The 19,721-nt window shown below is 40.0% G+C and overlaps 1 protein-coding gene across 6 annotated transcripts in view; it reads left to right on the plus strand.

Moving 5' to 3' along the window:
* The window catches only part of LOC123607934 (cytidine monophosphate-N-acetylneuraminic acid hydroxylase), a 125,002-nt gene that overhangs the window by 84,970 nt on the left and 20,311 nt on the right, over nucleotides 1-19,721 (plus strand). For all 6 annotated transcript variants that reach the window (XR_006716991.1, XM_045497201.1, XM_045497202.1 and 3 more), the window contains 4 exons: nucleotides 3,568-3,715; nucleotides 4,029-4,110; nucleotides 5,773-5,910; nucleotides 8,249-8,384. Coding sequence is in view for 5 of the 6 variants with exons in the window: in XM_045497201.1 (XP_045353157.1) it covers nucleotides 3,568-3,715; nucleotides 4,029-4,110; nucleotides 5,773-5,910; nucleotides 8,249-8,384 (504 nt within the window). In the remaining variant the exon portion in view is untranslated. The remainder of the gene's footprint in view (nucleotides 1-3,567; nucleotides 3,716-4,028; nucleotides 4,111-5,772; nucleotides 5,911-8,248; nucleotides 8,385-19,721) is intronic.

Consider the following 19,721-nt stretch of genomic DNA (forward strand, 5'->3'; position numbering starts at 1 on the left):
GCATCATTGTCCTTTGGATGATCCCTTTGGCTGTTTTCAAAAGGTCAAAACCATTCTCAGCTTGCGGGAACAGGTTGCTGCGGTTGGCCACCTCCTGATTTGTAGCGCCCCGATAACCCCGAGCTCCCGGCTTTTTGCCCCTGAGTCAACCTGATCCAACACTTCATTGAAACCAGACCAGCATCACACTGATAATGGGAACTGAAACTCCCCTCCCCCAGGAAATCAAAAAGGAAGAGAATTGTCGCTTATAAAGCCACACACATTTGCAAATGAACTATTTAGGAAAGAGGGAAGGCCATGGTCCCAATCTCTTGGTTAATTACAGGGTCGTTTTTGTTCTTCCTTGTTTTGAAGTTTGTATCACTGCTGCTGGGTCGCCCATCTAAACACGCAGCAGGGCCGACAATGTTATAAAATGAAGCAACTTCAGCCTTTTTTCTCCTGCGAACCTCCGTGACAAAGTTCACGTGCAGGACATGCTTTGGTAGAAACGTCCATGGTTAGGGACGATATGTTGTTTGCTGGTTGACTGGCCCCTGGATTTTCTACTCTAAGACATGAATATGCGCTCAGTTATTTATTTATTTTTTCAGAAAATGCTTTATAAATGTAATTAACTGGCTGAATAACAAGTTACCTGCCGGTCACTTACGAACTGATGACAACCCAGTATGTGGGTGCGGTGATGAAAAATCTCCGTGTCCACTGCACGGCGCCTTTGTCCCACACCATGTGCGGAAGCTGCGGCCACACACCTCCGAGTTTCTGAGAGCCCTGGCTTCATGCACCGTGTAACTGCCGTGCTGCATGCGAGTTCTTTTGTGTAGCCTCTACAAAAAGAGCAGGGTTACCTACATGAGGTGATGGCTGCACCATCATGGGTGCCCATTCCAAGGCGCACTTGGCTTTCCTAAAACCTGGTTGGTGGTTTATTCAGGGGAGCACGCGGAATTTGAGGGAAGGGGAGAAGTTTTCATGTCATTTCGTCCAGCTGTGCCCCAACCACAGTCCTAAAAAGCAATTTAGTTTTCATCTCAGGGGCTTGTGTAGGTGAACTTGTCAGGCGTTATAACACCAGTTCTCAACTAGAGTGTCACAGCACGCATGGCCATGAGGTCTACTGCAGGCAGGTTATCACCAAAGAGTTACTGAAGCTCGTCAGGGTCACTCCGCGGAGGCTGGTTCCTTGATAAACCCTTCCATTTTGACTCTCGCCTAGTCAACTCATAATTTTTTTTAATGTTTATTTATTTCTGAGACAGAGAGAGACAGAGCATGAGCGGGGGAGGGGCAGAGAGAGAGGGAGACACAGAATCCGAAGCAGGCTCCAGGCTCCGAGCCGTCAGCACAGAGTCCAATGTGGGGCTGGAACTCAAAAACCGTGAGATCGTGACCTGAGCTGAAGTCGGTCGCTCAATCGACTGAGCCACCCAGGCGCCCCTCGCCTAGTCAACTCATAAACATGGGGGCCATTTTCTCCCCTTTTTTGTCTCACCTTTACTTGCTGAATAAAATCTCCTGATATCTATCAATGTAGTGTCATTTGGAATATGGCACTAGGTCAGATATCTGTGGGTTTTTTCTACACTATCCAGTTATGTTTTCCAGGTTAAATTGTAGGTGAGGAAGCCACTTCCAGATTAAAGAAACAATGACTTATTTTGTCTGTACATACCGTTCTGTAAATATAATTTTTATTTGAGCTAAAAACAAAAACAAGGGGGAAAGGCCAGCGCACTTTAGAGAGTAGTCTTTAGTCAAAGAAATGTGATTTCATTGTGTAAAGGGAGGGAGTATTGTAATAGATCATATTATTAATGGATGCCACTAAGAATTGTGAACAATCAAAAAAAAATCAGAAAACAATAAAACGTCCATTTTAGACTAATTTGTCCTAACCCCCAAAGTCCTTTAAAATAGTAGATTTGGGTGCTGAACCCAAAGATTGAAGGCACAAAGAATCTTTCACTTTTCAAATCCTTTGTTTTTAAGGAAGAAAATTTTCTGATTTCCCCCACCCCCAGATTCTGCTTTTTTGACTATCTTTTAACACAGTGCTGGAACTTAAATTAAATATTAGTACAGTTATGCAGATTTTGCTTCTGCTTTTCCTGTGATTAAATAACCTATTTCCCCTGACATTGTACTCTGTACAAAGGTAATTTAAAAAAAAAAATTTTTTTTGGTATTTGTTTTTGAGAGAGAGAGCACAAGTTGGAGAGGGGCAGAGAGAGAAGGAGACACAGAATCCGAAGCAGGCTCCAGGCTCCAAGCTGTCAGCATGGAGCCCAGCACGGGACTCGAACTCAGGAACTGTGAGATCATGACCTGAGCCAAAGTCGGACGCTTAACCGACTGAGCCACCCAGGCGCCCCTGTACAAGGGTGATTCTTAAACCAGACAGTACATTCATTAGAGTCTCGGATTGCCTTCCATTAGAGGAAGAGCTAGGCCTAGAATCTGAAAATGTGAATTTGAATACCAGTTTGCTGTTTCTTAGTTGAATATGTCTGGATATGTTTCCTCGCTTATAAAAGCAAACGAAAAATTCAGAGGGTTTTTGGTAAGCATTAAACTACCATGTGAAAGTGCCTGACACCATGTTAGACATGTAGATACCTTGCCGCTTATTTGTTTATTATTCATGTTTCTGCCACACCCCACAGCGTACATAATTTTTTTAATATAATGATTGCTCGGTAAATGAAACTTGACTTAATCTATGTAGGTGTTCGAAAGCTACTTGGGCGGTTCATGGTGAACTGAGTCGGGATTACCACCAATGTTGAATGTCGTTTTCCTCTACACTAAATTTGACTCTCTTGTCCAACTGGAAACAGACTCCCTGTGAGGACAAAGAACTTATTCTATATACTGAGGTGTGGCTAACAACCTTTGAAAGTTGAAAAACTGCCCCAGGGTCTCCTTGTCTTGGGGACCAGGCCTTTCTCTTACTGGCAGCTGCCACGTGGGGAATGAGAAAAAAAAAGAAAATCACAGAGGTCTTCCCCTACCAGCAACCTCTTCAGCATGACTTTTTCCACCTTCTACCTTCAGTTAGAACTACCCACAGCATTCATGTAGCAGACAGAATTTGCCCACCTGGTTGATATACGTGCCATGGGGTATGGTCTGTTCTGACAAGGAAAAAGGAATCTTGTAGGAAATGCCCCTCACCTTTATACTCAGCTTTGAGGGAAAAAAGCCCTTCTTTTGGACTCTGATGAGAGTCTGTGTTTTCAATTTATTTTAAAAAAAAATTTTTTAAATGTTTAGTTATTTTTGAGAGACAGAGACAGAGCATGAGCAGGGGAAGGGCAGAAAGAAAGGAAGACACAGAATCGGAAGCAGGCTCCAGGCTCTGAGGTGTCAGCACAGAGCCCGACATGAGGCTCAAACTCACGAACCGTGAGATCATGACCTGAGCTGAAGTCAGGAGCTTAACCGACCGAGCCACCCAGGCACCCCTCAATTTCTTCTTGATCAACATGTTGGTATAAGGAGCAAACTGTCTCTTCTAGGTGATCTTGTCACCTTTCAACCTTTCCATCCTTCTGATCCTAGTTACCCCACACTGAAGGAGCTGGCTGGGAGAAGACCGGATATTCCCATTTATGTTGGAAACACGGAAAGACCTGTATTTTGGAATCTGAATCAGAGCGGTGTCCAGTTGACCAATATCAATATAGTGCCATTCGGAATATGGCAGCAGGTCAGATATCTGCATTTTTTTTCTATACTTCCCGATTATGCTTTCTGGGTTGAATTTTAGGTGAGGAGGTCACTTGAAGATTAAAGAAACAATAGCCGATTTTTGTCTGTGCATAGCGTTCTGTAAATACCACCTTTATTTGAGCTAAGACATTTTTTCCCCCATTTACCAATGGTGTAACTCCATAGTACAGGATAATAATCTAGTTTTGGATGAAGGAGATTTCTTTCCAGAGGAGGTGACAGCTTTCTCGAATACTGAATTAGAAGCCAAACTGGCATACACAGTTGTTGCTTTTATTGTTAAATTCCAGGTAGACAAAAATCTTCGATTCATGATCTTGATGGATGGCGTTCATCCTGAGATGGACACTTGCATTATTGTGGAGTATAAAGGTACTTTCTTGCCCTCATCAATAACAAAAGAGAAAAATGCTCCTGGAAGGAAGAGTGATAACCATCTTCTACTATCTTCGTTTCCCATGGAATAAAATGTATTCTGTCCTTGCCTTAGAACAGTGTGCTATCACTCAGATAATCTTTCCAAAGAACGTATTACCAGTAATGTTGTCTATGTAGTGAGAGGTGCAAAGCTTTTTCAGAAGGCAACAGATATTCTGTATATTGCATATAGTAATTTCTTCATACTGCCTTTATTGAATGTCTTACGTTTTGAGATTTTAATTCCAGTGCAGTTAACATACAGTGTTATATTAGCTTCAGGCGCAGAATTTAGTGATTCAACACTTCCATACATCACCCTATACTCATCACAGGTGTGCTCCTTAATTCCCATCACCCATTTCACCCATCCTCCCACCCATCTCCCCTCTGGTAACCAGGTTTGTTCTCTATAGTTAAGAGTCTGTTTCTTGGTTTCTCTCTCTCTCTCTTTTCCTTTGCTCATTTGTTCTGTTTCTTAAATTCCACATATGAGTTAAGTCATATGGTATTTGTCTTTCTCTGATGGACTTATTTTGCCTAGCATTATACTCTCTAGCTCCATCCATCATTGCAAATGGCAAGATTTCATTCTTTTTTTATGGCTGAATAATATTTCACTGTATGTTACACAGTCATGAGTCGATGGACATTTGGGCTGCTTCCATGGTTTGGCTATTGTAGATAATGCTGCAATAAACATAGGGGTGCATGTATCCCTTTGAATTAGTGTTTTTTTTTTGTATTTTGGGGGTACATACCCAGTAGTGCTGTTACTGGATAATAAAGTAGTTCTATTTTTAGCTTTTTAAGGAGCCCTTGTACTGTTTTCCACAATGGCTACACTACTTTGCATTCCCACCAACAGCACAGGAGGGTTCCCCTTTCTCCAAATCCTCACCAACACTTATGGTTTTGTGTGTGTGTGTGTGTGTCTGTGTGTGTGTGTGTGTGTGTGTGTGTGTTTAAGTTTATTCATTTATATAAACTTACATGTTATAAGTTTATAATCTCTACATTTGGCATGGGGCTTGAACTCATAACACCAAGATCATGAGCCACATACTTCTCCAACTGAGCCAGCCAGGCACCCCTCTTGTGTTTTTTATTTTAGCCATTCTGATAAATGTCTTATTATCTGTTGAAATATTATCATGTAATCTAATCATGCACTTCTGCCTTTCATGTGGGAAGATGGCTTTACTGCCCTAACAATCATTGAATGGAATTTGTGGAAGGTTGAGATTTCTGTTGATCCCATCACGCTTCCTCTGCATTCTTTGGGCTCAATATCTAGAGATAATTGACTGAGGAAGTAATCTGTCTGTGATCCTGGAGTGAAATCAAGCTAATTGTCCTCATGGGACATCCAGAACCCACCAAATAAAATCAAATAGGATGAATTTATTCGCTTGAAACTTAAAAACAAAAATGCTATTGAGGATTTTAGGTTTTCAAGTCTTCCTCACCTTTTTCCTTGGATAGAAGTAATTCTTCTCTGATCAAATGAGTGACATTAAACAGACATACATGGGAGACTTTGTTGGCTTGGGAATTCAAACTGTATGGTGTTCAAGATTTCACCCTGAAAACCCATCCCACTTTATTTTTCCACAGGTCATAAGATACTTAATACAGTGGACTGCACCAGACCCAATGGGGGAAGGTTGCCTGGGAAGGTTGCTCTAATGATGAGTGATTTTGCTGGAGGAGCATCAGGCTTTCCGATGACTTTCAGTGGTGGAAAATTTACCGGTAATATTTTATATCAGAGCGATGCCAAAGAGAGGCATGGTGCTTTGTTAAATGCTGTGAGAATAAACACAAAGATAATTAAGATACGGTTAATCTCCCCACAAGAAGTTTACAGTCTTACTGGGAAACCAGACTTGCAAAGCACGGACAAACTAACGTTTCCAGCTCGAAATATGATGATGGAGCATGAAAGAAACATTAAGGCTATTAGGGTACATCTGAGGAATAGTCAAGAAAAAAATCATTTGGATCATTTTGATTCATGGTGTAGACCATAGAGCCGAGCAGGAAAGGTCCAACATTGGCAATCCAGACTTCAATGTTCTTGGAAGGCAGTTCAGAGCAGAGTGTGTGCCACTTGACGTAGGCATGTCCCCTAGGCCCCGTGGAATGCTCATACACGGAAGGAGTGCCGTCACTACAGGTGATGTTGCGGGGGTTAGGGAGCAGGGGCCATGGGGAGATGTCGGTCAGAGGTCCACACTTCCAGTTATAAGAGGAGTGAATTCTGAGGATGTAGCGTGCGGCGTGGTGATGATAGTTAACAGTGTCGTTTTATACACTGAAGAGTTGCTGGGAGAAAAGGTCCCAAAGGTTTTCACCGAACACACAAAATGGTAATTATGTGAGGTGATGGAGGTGTTAACTAACCTCCTTGTGATCATCATTTTGCAATACAGATGCGTATCAGATCATCACGTTGCATACCTTAAACTTCTACAATGTTATATGTCAACTCTGTCTCAAACCTAGGGGGAGAAAAGCGTAGGGTCCAAGGCAAGGCCTCTTCTGCTCTGAGTCTAGGGGTGGTACTGGGTTGGGATGGGAGAAAGTGTGTAAGTGGTATCCTCAATGCTGACATTGTAAGTGTGCAATATATGTCTACTTAGTAAATTAACGTTTGGTACATGATCTCTAACAATGCGGCAGAAATATTACTTGCAGTCTGAAGAAAGCTTCTGTTCGGTTCCTTCCTTTCTTCTATAGGTCTGTATTCATTGCCCACCAGGGTGCAAAACCGCGTGAGAGAGGAAGGTGCCTGTCTTAGGGAGTTAACTGGGGAGGCAAAATATGCCCATTAAAGGTTAGCTAGAATGATCCCATTCCCGTGTGAACATGTGTATGTGTATGTGAATGAATACATGCACCCATTTCTAAAAAGGTCTGGAGTATACGAGTGCTGGTACGTCTGGGTTATGGGTAATTCATTTCTTTGTGTCCTTATCTGTGTTTATCAAATTCAGCAGTGATAACAATAGGAACAACTCCCTGATGCGGTGCCCTGCGTGCTCTGGCCCTGCCTGATTCCCCTGCTTCCTTTCCTGCCTGTCTCCCATTGCTTGCTATAGATCAGTCCACACTGACCTGTCATTCATTATTCCCCAGTCGCAATACAGCAAGTGCGTTCCTGCCCTGGGCCTTTGTATTTGCCCTTTCGACCCCCTGGAGTTCTTTTGCCCCTGATCACGTGGTCAGCGCCTTCTATGTCTGTGTCTGGGTTTTATGACTCCAATGTCACCTTCGCCAACGGCTCTGTCTGACAGTGCCCCTCTACCCCAGCCACTCTGCCCCTTGTCCTGGTTTACTTTCTTCCTAGCTCATCGCCCTTTGAAATGACCTTATTTATGTCCTTGTTCATTATTTGCTTCTCTCACTAGAATAAATACTCCATGAGAGCAGGGGCCTGCTTTATCTTTTCACCACTGGACTCTCAACACCTAGAACTGTCTGGCACGCAGTAGGTTCTCATTAAAAAAATTGGATGGGTGAGTGAGCGAGTGAACAGAGAAAACAACCTGTGGGGTAGGGGTGACGACCCACTCGCAGAAGAGGGAATAGACTTAATGCACCTGGGGGAGCTGCGTTTTCATCCTCAGTCTTAACTGACTCCAGCATCCATGCTGTCAACCGCTGTGCACCTGCCAGAGTATGAGGGACACACGTTGCTTTTATAATCTACCAAAATGATAAAGTCACGTCCATGTTAGAAAAGGGTTAACGCATACAGGAATTACAGCACCCTTAGAATGTGCATGCACACAAAGGACAGCCATGCATGCTGCCCTTTGTCTTCAGCTCGGGTCCCAGTGAGTTGCCATAGACAAGGAGAGTTCAGTGTCTTTGGCTGGTTTGGTAACATTTTCCTAGTAATAAGTTGAAATTTTCAAAGTAAAGCGTTTGGGGGCAGAGAGCACTATTCACTCATGACACAGAGCTTTGTTCTGTTCCGTGTTAGTCTATCAATTTTATCTCCAGAAAGAGTTCTGCTTTACCAGAACTTCTGTTTTTCTGTGATTTCTGAACTGGGGAGATTCTAACCCAAGCCCTGTCATTGCAGAGGAATGGAAAGCCCAATTCATTAAAGCAGAAAGGAAGAAGCTCTTGAACTACAAGGCCCGGCTGGTGAAGGACCTACAACCCCGAATTTATTGCCCCTTTGCTGGGTATTTTGTGGAGTCTCACCCATCAGACAAGTATGGCTGGACGTTTGGTACCACGTTTTTATGCCTAAGTTAATGTATGCTGGATGAGTTGTTTAGCTGGGAATCAACAGGGAATGGGAATGAGTGAGTAGGAGCAGTCTAGAACTTGCTTCATAGGCTGCCTGAGAACACAGAGCATGAATAAAAGCCGTGCTTGGCAGCTAGAATCCATTCAGAGAGATTGTCTCTGAAAGGATCCTGGAAAGGGTGAAGGCAACGGCTGTGGGCTGAGTACATGCCAGGAACTAACCTAGGACTTTTAGCCACACCATTCGAATCCATCTTCCCAGGGATGCTGTGGGGTCAGTACTATTACACCATTTTTCCGATAGGGAATCCAACTCAGAGAGGCATGGGACTTGCACAGCCAGGCTGTTGGAAACGCTGGAGTGGAGAAGTGAACTCTGGTGCGCCCAGTGCCAAAGCTCTCTTCTCTTCACCACGCGGCGGCCCAGAGTAGAGCATCATGTCCCCGTCACATTAAAGCTCCCTTCTCATTCTGGGGTATGCAAAATGGTTGGCGACTATAACTCTTGGTCTGGTCTTTCAACTGTGTTTTTGGAGGTCGGTGGAGTTTCTTTGAGAATGTTATTTAAATGTTGGGTCTTCAGTTTAACGGTGCAAGAATGATAGTCATTCGTGTCAGTACTGGGTCTTGCGCAAAATTCACTTGTTATAGTCACTTTGATACCAGGTCATCTTTGAAAGAGTCAGCAGCTGACTTTTTTTTTTTTTTTCAACGTTTATTTTATTTTTTTTGGGGGACAGAGAGAGACAGAGCATGAACGGGGGAGGGGCAGAGAGAGAGGGAGACACAGAATCGGAAACAGGCTCCAGGCTCTGAGCCATCAGCCCAGAGCCTGACGCGGGGCTCCAACTCGCGGACCGCGAGATCGTGACCTGGCTGAAGTCGGACGCTTAACCGACTGCGCCACCCAGGCGCCCCTTCAGCAGCTGACTTTTAATAAACTTTCTCTCAAATAGGAATATCTATCCCAGGGGGCTTTCAGATTAAAGGAACATTGTTTTTCGTGCATCTTAACCGCTGTCTTTAGATCGGATTGTCCTTCCTGGAAACTTGACTACTACCAGATGCCTGAGCTGGAGAAATGCTTTTTCTTTTCTCTCAAAACATAGACCCTTTGATAAGAAGGAAACGTCCAAAATTTCCTATGAATTCCTAAAAGTTCAGCTAAACATTTGCAAGATCATTAATGTCCTTTGAGACATCGATTGGAGCTGCTAGGGCTGAGTTGTCCAATATAGTAACTACCCGCCACACGTGGCTATGAGCACTTTTAAAGTGGCCTTGGTGCAGTTGAGGATTACAGAAGTTGGCGTCGATGGATCGATTGGGTTTGAATTATTTTTTCTATGCACCAGTATGGTGTTGTAATGCGTTTTGTTGAATATGTTACATAGAGAGTTCGTTTCACAACGATACTTGTGTTCATTGTACTTGGAAATTCGATTGAACTAGTTACTATGTTACAATATGCTTAACGTATTTTTCTAGCTTAAGGAAAAGATCTTAAGGAAAATAGGGACACGTTTGAACACGAGTTCAAGCCTCACGTTGAGCGTGAAGCCTACTTAAAAAAAAAAAAAGTGCAAATTTTTCCTGAAACAAAAAGAATGCTTGCCAAACGTTCAGGAATCATAGACAGAATCTGGCATCGTGACTAGCATTTCTCTGATATTATACTGCATACGAACAAGCTACATTTAAAGCTCCAGGGAGAGGAAACATGTATTTGTGACTTAGTCATACAGGTTGAATGTTATATTGAAATTGAATCTTTTTCTAATACAATTCAATAATGATTTTACACATTTTCTAAAATGAATCAATATGCAGAAGACGTTATTTGTAATTGGCAGGAGTATATAAACTGCAAAATGGTAATAACTGTCTGCTCATTAAGACGTTTTTTCCTAAGTTCTTTAAAAAAAATGTTAACCAGTTGAAAGCAACAATTGTAACATGGTCTGATGGGATTTTCAATGTATGCCGGTGTGATACATAAGACAACACTAACATAAAGGGCCCTGTGTAGTGGAAAGTTTTTGACATTCTACCATAAGCGCTACAACATTTTAAAGTAGACTGGAAAGTTAAGTATGTTAATTGCAATCCCCAGAGCAGCAACTATAAAAATCACACAGGGGCTCCCGGGTGGCTCAGTCAGTTGAGCATCCAACTTCGGCTCAGGTCATGATCTCACAGTTTGTGAGTTGGAGCCCCATGTCAGGCTCTGTGCTGACAGCTCAGAGCCTGGAGTCTGCTTCGGATTCTGTGTCCCCCTCTCTCTCTCTCTGCCCCTTCCTCGCTCATGCTGTCTCTCAAGAATAAATAAAACATTTAAAAAATTTTTAAATCATTCAAAGAAATGTCATCAAAAACTCAATGGGATCCACAAATTCAGTTAAGCTGCAGGATACAAAATGAACATACAAAATCAGGGTTTTTGTATACTAATGACAAATTATCTGAAAAAGACATTAAACAATAATATCAATAGCACTGAAAATAATAAAATATTTAAGAGTAAATTTAGGCAAGGAGGTGAAAGATCTCTACACTGAAAATATAACACGTTGATGAAAGAAATCAAAGAAGATACAAATAAATGGAAAGATAATCTGTGTTCATGGATTGGAGGAATTAATATTGTCAAAGCGTCCATACTACCCAGTGTCATCCCTATCAAGATTCCACAGGCATTTTTTACAGACATAGAAAAAATAATCCTAATATTTGTATGGACCCACAAAAGACCCCAAATATCCAAAGCAGCCCTTAAAAAGAAGACCAAAGCAAGAGACATCATACTTCCTGATTCCAAGCTATATTATAAAGCTACAGTAATCAAAACAGTATGGTATTGGCATTAAAAACAGACACATAGGCCAGTGGAACAGAATCAACACCTGAGAAATAAACATTTTGACAAGGGAGCTAAGAATATTCACTGGGGAAAAGACACTCTTCATTAAACGGTCCTGGTAAAATTGGATAGTCACATGTAAAAGAATGAAACTAGACCCCTGTGTGACACCATTCACAAAAATTAATTCAAAATATATTAAAGAGTTACATGTAAGACCTGAGACCATAAAACTCCTAGAAGAAAACATAGGCAGTAACCTCCTTGACATGGGGCTTGGAGATGATTTTTGGATTTGACAACAAAAGCAAGGACAACAAAAACAAAAATAAACAAATGGGACTATATTTAAAAAGCTTTTGCACAGCAAAGGAAGTCATAAGCAAAGTGAAAAGGCAACCTATGGAGCAGGAGAAAGTATTTGCAAACCATAGATTTCATAAGGGGATAATACCCAAAATATATAAAGAAGTCCTACAACTCAACAGCAGAAAATAATCCAATTTCAAAACAAGTAAAGGACCTGAATAGACATTTTTCCAAAGAAGACATTCAGATGGGCAACAGGTATGTGAAAAGGTGCTCAATATCACTAGTCATCAGGGAAATGCAAATCAAAACCACAATGAAATATTACTGCACACCTATCAGAATGACTATTATCAGAACCACAAAAAGTAAGTGTTGGAGAGGATGTGGAGAAAGAACCCTTAGCACTGTTAATAGAATGTAAATTAATGCAGCCACCATGGAAAACAGTATGGAGTTTCCTTAAAAAAATAAAAAATAGAGGGGCGCCTGGGTGGCGCAGTCGGTTGAGCGTCCGACTTCAGCCAGGTCACGATCTCGCGGTCCGTGAGTTCGGGCCCCGCGTCAGGCTCTGGGCTGATGGCTCAGAGCCTGGAGCCTGTTTCCGATTCTGTGTCTCCTTCTCTCTCTGCCCCTCCCCCATTCATGCTCTGTCTCTCTCTGTCCCAAAAATAAAATAAACGTTGAAAAAAAAATAAAAAATAGAAAATAGAAAGACTGTATAATCTAGCAATTCCACATCTGGGTATTTATTTAAAGAAAATTAAAGCACTAACTTGAAAAGAAATGCACCTCCAATTTCATTGCAGCATTATTTATAATAGCCCAAACCAAACAGGAGGTAACCTAAGTGTCCAACAGTGGTGAATGGGTAAAGAAAATGTGGTATTATAGAATACCAATAGAATATTATGCAGCCATACGAAAGATGGAAAACTTGCTATTTGTTACAACATTGGATGAACCTTGAGGACGTTATGTTAAGTGAAATAAGTTAGACAGAAAAAGATAAATACCATATTATCTTACTTATATGTCAAATCTAAAAAAAAAAAAAAAAAAAAAAAAGTCCACCCAAACCCAAACCCTATAAAAAGACTTCAGAGTTGCAGTTACTAGAGAGATGCAGGGGTTGGGGTTGGAGAATGTGATAGAGATGGTCAAAGGTGCAAATTTCCAGTTATAAGTAAGTCATGAGGATGTAATCTTTAACACAACTATAGTTAACACTGCTGTACAGAATGCTTGAAAGTTCCTAAGACAGTAAACCCTACAAGTTCTCATCACAAGGAAAAAAACTTTTTCATGTATTTTTTGTATCTATATGAGAATGTGGAGGTTAGCTAAACTTCTTGTGGTAGAGAAATAAACATGGGAAGATCAAGGACAAAATTTTAAAATATTCTTAAGTATAGTTCTTTCTTATTTATGTATGTATGTATGTATGTATTTATTTATTTATTTATTTATTTAGAGACAGAGAGAGAGGGAGGGAGGGAGGGGAAGAGAGAGAGAAGGAGAGAGAGAATCCCAATCAGGCTCCGTGCTGTCAGTGCAAAGCTGGGCATGGGCCTCCATCTCATAAACCGTGAGATCGTGACCCGAGCTGAAACCAAGAGTTGGGATGCTTAACTGACAGAGCCACCCAGGTGCCCCTAAGTACGTTTCTATAGTGCCAATCACTAATCCTAATTATTAAATGCAATATTTTTAAGCATCTTACCCTCAGGGATACTTCATCTGTCAATAGAACCATCTTGCATTAAGAACAGTACAATATGATGATGACGGCTTTTACATTATCGTAAACATGTGCTAACTTAAAAAAGTTTTTAGAAAGCACCAACTTCAGAATTCAGTTTACAAATATAGTTTAATGGATATTTAAATGAATATGTTAATTTAAGTGTCAAATGACATGCCAAATGCCTTCTCTGTGTCTACTGAGATGATTATATTCTAGTCTATTAATGATTGGCTTTCATTATGTTAAACCAATATTGCATTCCTGGTGGAAGCCCTTCTTGGTAATGATGCAGTATAATTTGGGGGGGGGGTGGTAAACTATATATAATGAAATTTGGCATTTACACCATTTTTAAATGTGAAATTCAGTGGCATTAATTACATTCACAGTGTTATGCAACCATCACTACTATTTCTAAAACTTGTTTTTTCATCTCAAACAGAAACCCCACCCATCAAGCAGTAACTCTCCCTTTACCCTTCCCTCCATTTCTGATAAAATCTAATCCACTTTGTCTCTGTGAATTTGCCTATTGTGGATATTTCTTATAAGAAAAATTATAAAATATTTGTCTCTTTTGTCTAGCTTATTTCACTTTGCATAATGGCTCTAAAGTTCTTCCCAGTTGTATGAGAAGTTCATTCTTTTTTATGGTTGAATAATATTCTGTTGTGTGGATACACCACATTTTGTTTATCCATTCTTCTGTTGGACAAGTGAGTGGTGTCCAACTTTTGACTATTGTGAATAATGATTCAACGAACAGTGGTATACAAGTATTTGAGTTCCTATTTTCAATTTTTTGGGATATATACCTAGGACTGAAATTGCTGGATCCTATGGTAATTCTATGTTTAACTTTAAAGAACCTACCAAACTGGGGATGCCTGGTGTCTAGTTGGTTAAGCGTCCCACTCTTGATTTCAGCTCAGGTCATGATCTCATGGTTGGTGGGATTGAGCCTCGCATTAGGCTCTGTGCCATCAGTGGAGCCTGCTTGGGATTCTCTCTCCATCTCTGCCCCTCCCCTCCTTTCTCAAAATAATAAACTTAAGCCAAAAAAGAAAGTCCCAAACTATTTTCCACAGTGGTTGCAACATTTCATGTTCTCACCAGCAAGGTGCAAGGGTTCCGGTTTCTCCACTTGCCAACACTTATTTCCATTTTTTGGATTATATCTATTCTAGCAGGTGTAAAATGGTAACTCATTATAGCTTTGTGTTGCATTTCCCTAATGACTAGTGTTGATCATTTTTCATGTGCTTATTAACTATTTATTTTCTTTGCATAAACATCTATTCAAGTTCTTTGCTCATTTTTTAATGTTCATTTCTGAGAAATAGAGAGAGAGAGAGAGAAAGAGAAAGCAAGTGTGAGTGGGGGAGGGGCAGAGAAAGGGAGACACAGAATCTGAAGCAGGCTCCAGGCTCTGAGTTGTCAGCACAAAGCCCGACCTGGGACTCAAACTTCTGAACTGCGAGATCATGACCTGAGCCAAAGTCAGAAGCTTAACCAACTGAGCTAGCCAGGCACCCCTTTGCTATGGGGAATAAGCTTAGGAATTCCTTGAGCCTGCACTGATGGGTTAATAGGCATAAAGAATTACAAAGCCATAGGATGCTCACACCCAAGCCTGGGTAAACAAGATTAGGCCCCCAAGATAGAGTAGAGGAGGGCAAAGGCCCCCAGAATAGAGAGGGGGGCAAAGGCCCCCATACAAAGATATATGAGGTAAGCAAGATTAGGTATTCAGGGTGAAAGCACCCCCCAGTTTAGTGCTGTAGCAGAAAGCTGCTTTCAGAGGAGGAAAGGACCAAATTAGGTAAACAAGTAAATAGGACTATAGACTGCTGCACTGCCGGTGAAGCTGCCCAGATCAGAGATGATTAACAAAAGAAAAGGTGCCTTGTTAACCCTGAGGTCATGTGTCCTGTCTCATCCCCTAGGCTAGCTAAGATAAACAGAGGTGGTATCTCATGTCCCCTGTAAGCAACCTTCTACCCAGCCACCTGGTGCCAGGATTTTGTTTTGTATTAACCCAAACCCCTAAACCCTGAATATCTTCAAGACCCCCTTTCCCTCATGCCCATGAGTTAATGTTCACAGTTTCATTGTCTGTTTGTGCACGTCCATCACCATGTTTGTAAGCCTTCTGATCCTAATAAAAATGGGGCAAGGACCCTTATTTGGGGCTCTTGGTTTTTCCCGGACGTTAGCCATCTCTCACATTTTAATCCTGTGTCTGCTTTCTTGCTACACAAGAAAGAACTTTAGACTTAGAGTCTATGACATTTTGCTCATTTTTAAATTGGGCTATCATGATTGAATTGTAGGAGGCTTTAAATATTATATGGGTATTAATCCCTTATCAGGTGTGTTATTTGCAGCTATTTTCTTCCACTCTCTACAGACTCTGTTTTCACTTTCTTGATAATAACCTTTGATGTACAAAAGTTCTTCATCAATATGAAATCAAATCTATTGATTTTTCTTTCATTGCTTATGCTTTTGGTGTCATATCTAAGAATACATTGCCAAATCCAAGGTCACAGAAATTTATTGGTATGTTTTATTTGAAAGTTTGATGGTTTTTAGCCTTTATATTTAGGTTGTTAATCAACTTTGAGTCAATTTTTGTATATGGTGTGAGGTAAGCATCTGAATTAATCTTTTTTGCCTGTGGAAATCCAGTTGTCTCTGGACAGTTCTCTCTGTGTTGAAAGATATGGGCACCCTTGTCAAAAATCAGTTACCCATAGGTGTATTCGATGTTCATTTCTGGACTCTTAATTCTATTATATTGGTCTATGTGTCTATTTTTAAGCCAGTGTCACACTGTTTTGGTTTTTCTAGCTTTGTAGCAAGGTGTTGGTCCTCCAACTTTGTCTTTTCCAAAATTGTTTCAGCTATTCAGGGACCCTTGTATTTCCATATGAATTTGAGAATCAGTTCCATTCCAGTCAACTATCCCATTTCTGCAAAAAAGGCTGATTGTTTTGAGGAGTATTGATATCTTAAAAATAATAACTCTTCAAATCTGTGAATATAGGAGGTCTTTTATTGAGTTCTTCTTAATTTCTTTCAGCAGTGTTTTGTAGTTTTCAGTGTACAAATCTTTTACCCCTTCGATTAAATTTATTCCCAGGTATTTTATTCTTTGGGATGTTATTGTAAATGGAATTGTTTTCTTAATTTCCTTTTTTGGTTGTTCTTTGCTGGTTTACAGAAGCACAACTGATTTTTGTTTGTTGACCTTATACCTTGCAACTTAAAAAAAATTTTTTATTGTTTATTTATTTTTGAGAGAGAGAGACAGAGAGACAGAGCACAAATTGGGGAAGGGCAGAGAGAGAGAAGGAGACACAGAATCTGAAGCAGGCTCCAGGCTCTGAGCTGTCAGCACAGAGCCTGACACGAGGCTCGAACCCACGAGCTGTGAGATCATGACCTGAGCCAAAGTTGGTTGCCCAACCAACTGAGCCACCCAGGCGCCCTTACCTTGCAACTTTACTAAATTTTCTTATTAATTTTATTAGCTTTCTTGTGTATTCTTTGGTTTTCTATAGATAGGGTCATGTCATTTGCAAATAAAGTTTTACTTCTTTTTTTTTCCAGTTAGACGTCTTTTATTTCTTTTCCTTGACTAATTTCTTTCACTAGAACTTACAGTACTATTTTTAATAGCAGTAGTAAAAGCAAGCATCCTTGTCTTGTTCCTGTTCTTAGGGGGAAAGCTTTCATTCTTTCACCATTAAGCATGTTGTTAGCTATAGGTTTTTCATAAATACCATTTATCATGTTGAGGTTTGCTTTTATTCCTAGTTTCCTGAGTGTTTTTTTTTTTTATCACAAAAGGGTATTGAATTTTGTAAAATCCATTTTCTGCATCGATTGAGATGATTGTGTGCTTTTTTCCTTTATTCTACTAATGTGGTGAAATACACTTACTGATTGCCTTATGTTGAACCACCCTTGCATTTCTGTGATAAATCCTACCTGGTCATGGGGTATAATCAATTTAGTATGCTGTTGGATATTGTTTGCTGGTATTTTGTTGAGGATTTTTGCATCTGTGTTCATAAGGGATATCAGTCTGTAATTTTCTTTTGTTGTAACATCTTTAAAAACTTTTTTTATTTTTGAAAAAGTTGACATATTAGTTTCAGGTGTACAACATAGTGATTTGATAATTCTATACATCACTCACTGCTCACCAAGATAAATGTAGTTACCATCTGTCACCATAAAACATTATTATGATATTAGTGACTATAGTGCCTATGCTGTACTTCTCATCTGCATGACTTACTTATTTTATAGCTGGAAGTTTTAATCCCGTCACCTACCTGCCTTTGGTATCAGGGTAATACTGACCTCATAGAGTGAATTAGGAAGTGTTTCTTTCTATGTTTAGGGGAGAGTTCGAGAATGAGGATGTTTTCTATTTTCTTCTTGAGTTGGTTTAAACACTGTGTATGTTCCTAGGAATTTTCCCATTTCACGTAAGTTATTTGATTTGTTGGTGTTCAGTTGTTCATAGAGTTCTTATAGTTCTTTCTGTAAGGTCAGTAGTAGTGTTTCCCTTTATGATTTTAGTTATCTGTGTCTTCTTTTATTCTTTGTCTAATAAAGATTTGTCAATTTTTTTGAACTTTTCAAAGAGCCAACTTTTGGTTTCATTGATTCTCTCTACTGATCTTTTTTAATACAGATGTTAGAGCTATCAATTTTCCTTTGAGCACAGCCTTTACTACATTTCATGGGTTTTGTATTTTGTATTTTTGTTTTCATTTTATCACTAAGTATTTTCTCATTTACCTTGTAATTTTGTGATTTATCGGTTAAGAGTGTGTTGTTATAGTCACTATTTAATTATCTCTCAATGAATCTGTAGGTTCAGTGCAGTACCCATCAAAATCCTGACAGAATTTTTTGTACATACAGACAAGCTAACTGTAAAATTTATAAGGAAAAGCAAAGGAACTAGAATAGCCAAAACAATTTTGAAAAAGAATAAATTTGGAGGGCTCACGCTGCCCACTTTTAAGACTTGCTGTAAAGCTACAGTAATCAAGATAGCATGAGACTGATGAAGGGATAAACACATGGACCAGTGGAGCAGAGAAGAGAGTCCAGAAATAGATCCACACAAATATAACCGTTGATTTTTGACAAAGGTGCAAAAACAATTCAACAGAAAAGAGAGAGTTTTTCGGTAAATATTAATAGAGCAGTTGGACATTGACATGCAAACAGTCAATCTCGATTAAGACCCCACATTGTATACCAAAACAATAAGTCAAAGGATGTCATAGACCTAAATGTAAATGTAAAACTATAAAACTTTTAGAGGAAAAGGCAGGAGAAAATCTTCATGACCATGAGTTAGGCAAAGACTTCTTATATATAACACCAAAACAATCCATAGAGAAAAGTTTAATATATTGGACTTCATCAGAATTAAAAAATCTTTCTCTGTGAAAGATACACTAAAGACCGTGAGTAAATATTTGCAAATCAAATATCTGACAACGTGTATCCAGAATCTATAATGAACTCTCAGAAACCAATGTCAGGGAACAATAATACGTGGACGCAACATTTGAACGGATACTTCATCAAAGAAGCTATATAGAAGCAAATCAACATAAGAAATGATGTGCTCGTATCATTAGCCATTAGGAAGTACAGGTTAAAACCACAGTGAAATAACAAACTTTTGAAAATTGACAGTAGCCAGTTATGGTAAGGATGCAGAGCAACGGGGCTTTCACAGATGGCTGTTGGGAAGTCCAACTGGCCCAGCCTTCTGGAAAACGGTTTGGCTGTTTCTTTCAACATGCATTTATCACATGACCCAGAAATTCCATTCCTGGGTATTTGGCCTAAAAAAAATTAAACTTTTATTCACACTCAAGCTGTACCCAGATATTAATAGCAGCTCTATTCATGATTACGAAGTCAACTCAAATATCATTCACAGGTGAATGGCTAAACAGACCACGATGTCTACATCACGGAATACACTGCAAAGAAAAGACTGATAACACACAACAACATGGATGAATCTCAAAGGCATCATACTAAGTGGAGAAAGTCGGTCTCAAAAGTTGACATCTTGTATGATTCTGTTGATAAGGCATTCTGGAAAAGGCAGAACTATAGGGCTGAAGAACAGATCAGCGGTTGCCAGGGGTTGGACTAGGGGGGAGTGTTTGGCTGAAACGGGGCAACCCGAGAGAGTTTTGAGGGGTGATAGGACCGCTCTGTATACTGATTGTGGTGGCGGTTGCTCAAATCTGTACGTGTGTTAAAATTCACAGAGCCATTCTCAAAAAGTAAAAATACTGAATGTAAATTGATTTTTTTAAATTAAAAAACAAA

Source organism: Leopardus geoffroyi, chromosome B2, assembly GCF_018350155.1.
Source record: "Leopardus geoffroyi isolate Oge1 chromosome B2, O.geoffroyi_Oge1_pat1.0, whole genome shotgun sequence".
Lineage (NCBI taxonomy): Eukaryota > Metazoa > Chordata > Mammalia > Carnivora > Felidae > Leopardus > Leopardus geoffroyi.